The sequence below is a fragment of the Anopheles darlingi genome, chromosome 2 (assembly GCF_943734745.1).
Source record: "Anopheles darlingi chromosome 2, idAnoDarlMG_H_01, whole genome shotgun sequence".
NCBI classification, from domain to species: Eukaryota; Metazoa; Arthropoda; class Insecta; order Diptera; family Culicidae; genus Anopheles; species Anopheles darlingi.
In genome coordinates, this window is record NC_064874.1 from 18,414,592 (window position 1) to 18,419,591 (window position 5,000).

General features: G+C 47.5%; 3 protein-coding genes across 3 annotated transcripts in view; 1 reads left to right on the plus strand and 2 right to left on the minus strand.

Annotated features, from left to right (window-relative positions):
- The window catches only part of LOC125948926 (60S ribosomal protein L7), a 959-nt gene extending 341 nt beyond the window's left edge, over positions 1-618 (plus strand). Inside the window, exon 1 of the mRNA XM_049675484.1 lies at positions 1-618. This exon is cut by the window's left edge and continues 341 nt beyond it. Within this exon, the coding sequence (XP_049531441.1) occupies positions 1-537 (537 nt within the window). The 3' untranslated portion in view covers positions 538-618.
- Positions 583-2,217, minus strand: LOC125948898 (ribonuclease P protein subunit p40-like). The gene is made up of 4 exons (XM_049675433.1): positions 1,894-2,217; positions 1,675-1,834; positions 1,445-1,600; positions 583-1,371 (listed from the first exon to the last, which is right to left on the minus strand). Exons 1-4 carry the CDS (start codon positions 2,026-2,028, stop codon positions 629-631), a joined length of 1,194 nt encoding a protein of 397 aa, XP_049531390.1. The 5' UTR covers positions 2,029-2,217; the 3' UTR covers positions 583-628.
- Positions 2,218-2,337: 120 nt separating this feature from the next.
- LOC125948828 (importin-5) overlaps positions 2,338-5,000 on the minus strand; it is a 6,878-nt gene continuing 4,215 nt past the window's right edge. Inside the window, exons 4-5 of the mRNA XM_049675295.1 lie at positions 4,398-4,585; positions 2,338-4,172 (exon numbers count right to left, since the gene is read on the minus strand). Coding sequence (XP_049531252.1) covers positions 3,851-4,172; positions 4,398-4,585 — 510 coding nt within the window. The 3' untranslated portion in view covers positions 2,338-3,850. The remainder of the gene's footprint in view (positions 4,173-4,397; positions 4,586-5,000) is intronic.

Genomic DNA, 5,000 nt, shown 5'->3' on the forward strand with positions numbered 1-5,000 from the left:
TTTCGGCTAGCGAACAGCGAGATCGAGGAGAATCGGCTGGTGCTGGTGATGCGCCACCGCGGTCAACACATCGCCAACGTGGATGTACTGAATGCGCTTCGGTCGCTCCGATTACCGCTCAAGCAAACGGTCGCCTTCCACAAACTGACCCCGGAGGTACATGCGAAGCTGAAGATGGTTGAACCGTTCGTCGTCTGGGGCTATCCGAACGACTCCATCATCCGGGAGCTGGTGTACAAGTACGGCACGTTCCGCGGTCTCAGTGGCCCCGGAAGCAAAGCTGTCCCGATTTCATCCAACAAACTCATTGAGGATCGGCTGGGCCACGCCGGTATCATTTGCGTGGAGGATGTTCTGAACGAAATCGTGACGCTGGGACCCAACTTTGAAGAGGTACGACGGGCTTTCCGCATTTTCTTGGTAAACAATCCGGTTGATGGGTGGAAGGACGCACCCAAGGGTAAGCTGCGTTCGATCGGTGGGGAGGCGGGCTTCCGAGGTGACGAGATCAATGCGCTCTTCAAGCGGATTCTGTAGTGGGTTCGTGAGCAGAAGATTATACTAGTTGATAAGCGAAATAAACCTACGGATCGAAATAAAATGCTGTCTACCTTGTTCTTCGTTTCGTTTATTGAAACTCGTTTTTTGTGGATCCTTTCCCACTGATGCCTACTATCAGATTGCAGATTACCGCTCCATCGCTTCCGATGATGATAGTGTAAGCGTTTTCACTGTTCCATCCCATTCCTTTCTCTCCTTGATCACCTCTACTTGCAGGGACATTCGAGTGACACTGTACATGTAGGCCAACCCAAAGCAAACCAGATTCAGGAGGCGCATGATTGCTTCTGTTTATAACGAACCTCGCAAGTGTATCAGCAAGAGATTCCACTTCCATCGGGCTCAGCATTCCGTTGATCTGTATGTGCCAGTTACCTGTCGCAGCATCATTCTCGATCCGGTTCCCATCGAGCGTATACTCGTTCAGATACTCTTCTTCGACGGTATCACAGTCGAGTACGAGCATACCGAAGTACTCAAGCAGCTCATCATGGGTACACCATTCGCCATCCTTATCTCGGCTTAACAGCGGTATCGCTTCATCACTAAGCTCGCGCCGTTTGTAGCTAATGGCCGGAACTTGCACGACGGTCAGCCCTCTTGCTACCGTTAGATATCGTTCGAGCGATGCTGGACTTATGGTAAGCTCAGGAGCCACCCCAAGCATCGTTGAACAATCGTTTGGCGGAAGCCACCGGATCAGCAAATCGCAGGCCAGTGATTCGGTCACGAAGCGTTCTCTCACACGTTCTATGCGTGGCCCACCCCCGGATGTCTCCGGGGAGGTTGACATTAGGTCTAGTTTCACCACTAAAACAAAGAAAACAAGCGGCATTTTGAACATGACCAGATCATGAGCACAGATGTACATTTCCGGGTTTACCATATTTGTCCTTTCGATGCGTCACGAGACTATCGGAAATGCCGAGCCTCTGGAACGTTTCTTGGTGCAAATTAAGTAGCAAAATACCATCGGGTGTGAGAGCAACACAATCGTCCGTTTCAAGGCTACCAACGGCAGAGATCGCAAATATACGGCCTACATATAGAGGGGGAAGCGTTGAATGTTAATGCGAAATCGGAGATAGTCGGAGCTATTCTCGTTAGACTTACCACGGCGAACGAATGCTTCGAGAAACTCTTGTCTCAGTAGTTCCACCAGTGGACACTGCCGGACCAAACAACAGTAGGAACCGGCCCGAGTAGCAGCTCTGAGTTCACGATCCAACTCATCCACCGCGGATTGTTGGCAAACGGGAAGCACGATCGATACCTACACTGGCGGACTTTGAGATTACATAAATCTAAACCATCTATTGCATACTACATTACCGTCCTGTTGAACTGTCGAGCCCTTATTTCCCGACGAACTTTATCCGATGCTTTACCCTTGGTCCAGCTGGAACACGTTAGCGTTGTTCTGCTGTAGGTTGGTTGTGGAAAGCGCCACAGCTCCGGGCAGAGCATCTTGGTTAGTGTATGCGACGATCAATATTCCGCTAACAAAGTTGGGGTCAGATGTAAAACACGAAACTTAATATTGGAACCGGCGGTTTCGTGGATTTTCCGAGCTCCAACAAAAACCCCAAACAAACGAGCACGTGCCGGCTGTCAAACGGTCGGGTTGACGGTTTGTTTAAATTTAATGGCCAACAGTTCCGCCGTTACAAGCCTTGTCCACGCAGTGAAGAGAACCAGAATTCCACACTCAATAGGAAAACAGATCTTTCGACACTTTTCAGTTTCGCCGTCCCAGGAATACATTCGGATGATAGGCAGTACGCCACAGTAGTTTCATTTCTTTTTCGATTACTTTGAATATATTTTGCATTCCGATTACTTGCCAATAGTAATATGTGAATAGAGTTTGCTGCACCCACTATTCAATAGTTGTCTCTAGAACCGCCATTCCTGATTGTGCCAGCTACTAGAACCCATCTAGCACTGCTACGCTTCACCACAGGAGTGATACCCACCCGGCTCGCGTCTATAATCGGTTTTCCAGCATTTGCAAGCGTGCTTCTCTCAACTAACTTCTGGCGTGTTTTTGTGTGTGTGTGTTCGAGTGTTCTATAGAGAATGTTAGAGATTATTACACTAGAAGTTTCGAATGCATAAGAAGATGTTTCCACACACAACGTGCTCTTAGAACAAGCTGCAAAGGAGTAGAGAATGATTAGCTGCCAACCGTCCAGCATAAGACGGTAGTAGCACTAGCAACATCACCTCGTTACATGATTAAAGTGGGCCTCTTTTTTCCTTCCTTTCCGTCTCCCTTTTTTTACGCCGTTTACATCGAACCAAATCAATCGAACTCACGAACTGGGATCAATCAAATGCGAAGATTTCATTTGTATCTCCCATTGATTTTTCGTTTCAAAATTGGACTCCTGACTGTATCCACGCCAGCAAAGCACGAATGCAGCGCAGGTGTTTCTGTAAGGGAGATCTAATGAAAACTTGACTGAAACACACATTATTCTGCGCGATTCCGATCTCACTCTATCTCCTCTCTCTTGCTTTCTTTACCTATTTACAGTATTGTTACAATGCCTCTGTTAACCTGAAAACGTGTACCACACCTTCGACTACTTCCTTATCCGTTGCACTTTCCTACATTAGCATGCAGAGAAAGCTGTTGCAACTGGTCAACTGAAACCGCCCTAACTGAAACCTAAACTGCACATAATGGACTGCGACAGACAGAATATTCCACCGGGAACATGGTAAAACGAACCAGAGACGCGTCGTGTGGACAGCAGAATGAGAAAACGTACCTAATGTTCAATTAATGGTTCAATAAAACCAACAACTCCCATCTAGCATCTTGCGACACGATACAACGGAACGCGACGAAAACAAGAAAACGATGTAGGACGCACACATTTCGCATCCATAAGAGTCTTTAATCTCTTGCTATAAATCGCATCGTAACAGATCTGCAACCAGGGCCAACACACAGCACACGTGTTGGATTTGATAAGAGTACGGATATCATTCGCAATCGTTACACTCTCGCCACTGCCCTGTCTGGGACACAAAATAAACAACACATGCAGGACGAGTGAACGAGCTTGGCCCCGGCAAACAAAGTTAAATGGAAATCGATCTAAAGTGCACACCATCGGCGCACTTCTCCATTTTTTTGTATCATGCTGTGGGTGTAGAAGTGACGTTGAAATATAATTAAAGGGGGAAAAGGGATGAAAACTGTTTTAATAACATAAAGGCTCGCTAACTGACGCTATATTCCTTCTTCCAACCTACGCCACCGTTCCACAACTGCTCCTTACGCGGCTGCTGAAGCTGCCGCTAGATAGGCAGCCTCGAGGGCGGCCTTCTGTTCCGCCGTGAGGGCGTTAATGCAGGCCTGGAACAGATCTGGGTTCGCTTCGATCTGTTTCACGATTGAGAGCATCCGTTGCGCTTCCGGGTGGGGAACGGTCACGGCTTCGCGATAGAAACAGGACGCAATGATCGACACGATGCGCGGAAGATTCGCATTGTTTTCGCCTAGTATGATCGGATGGTTAGCTTGAATCAGATCGCACAGATACCCGTACACGTAGACCGCTTCATCCTCATCCTCGCCCACCGGTAGCCACGAGAACCTGCAAAATTGCATGAAAATGCGTTCATTAGTCCGGGAAAGCTATTGCACCGCGCAGAGGATGCGGAGCACACTGTATTGTGTTCAGAAAAGGTTAAGCCATATTAGGAATGTCCATCCCCAGCCGAACAGATCTAGCTGTCCGGTAAGACGTTTCAATATCCTTTCTCATCATCGTAAGACGCTACATCTTAGTCTCCAACCAGTTTCGTCCTTTCTTACTTACCACACTGCAATGATTTCGTCCGGATTCGTGATGGCCTTGTTGTTGTATTTCAGTATTTTCGTAATGGCCGAAATGGCGTTCTCCGTTGGGTTTACGTTCTCCGGTTCGCGGCTTTCCGGTGCCATGATGACCTCCATCAGCAACGGTATCGCTTGGGCGCAGGCAAGGGAAAACTGTTCACCTCCGTACTGTTTGTGTGTGTCAAGGAATTAAAGCGAAGGAAAACCATCAATTGTCCGTTTGTTTTCATTAGTTGCCGACTGTTGTCCGTGGCCGAAATAGATTTTGAAATCGGCTAAAAATAGCCACTAACCATCACACAATCCAACTCCTTCAACAGCAAAAACTGTTCTCTATCTTCAACACGTCACCTCCATATCTTTTCCTTCGAAAAGATGAAGGCAAAAGGAACCAACGAACCATGGAGACTCATTATTAACAATTTTATGCCACGTGCATCCACCAAGTCCAGCGGCTCGTTATCATTCTAAATGCGCACGACATCGGTACGCCATCTTTGGTGCAAGTATGGTTCAATCGGTTCAATAATATGGCTGTCCAAATCGGAGACCACAGAAGCTTCAACGCATCAATATCAATATA

Coding starts and splice junctions, on each gene's coding strand:
- LOC125948898 (XM_049675433.1), bottom strand. CDS start 2,028: ATGCTCTGCCCGGAGCTGTGGCGCTTTCCACAACCAACCTACAGCAGA. Junction 1,835..1,893: donor CTCGACAGTTCAACAGGACG/GTAATGTAGTAT, acceptor CCGCCAGTGTAG/GTATCGATCGTGCTTCCCGT. Junction 1,372..1,444: donor GCATCGAAAGGACAAATATG/GTAAACCCGGAA, acceptor TCTTTGTTTTAG/TGGTGAAACTAGACCTAATG.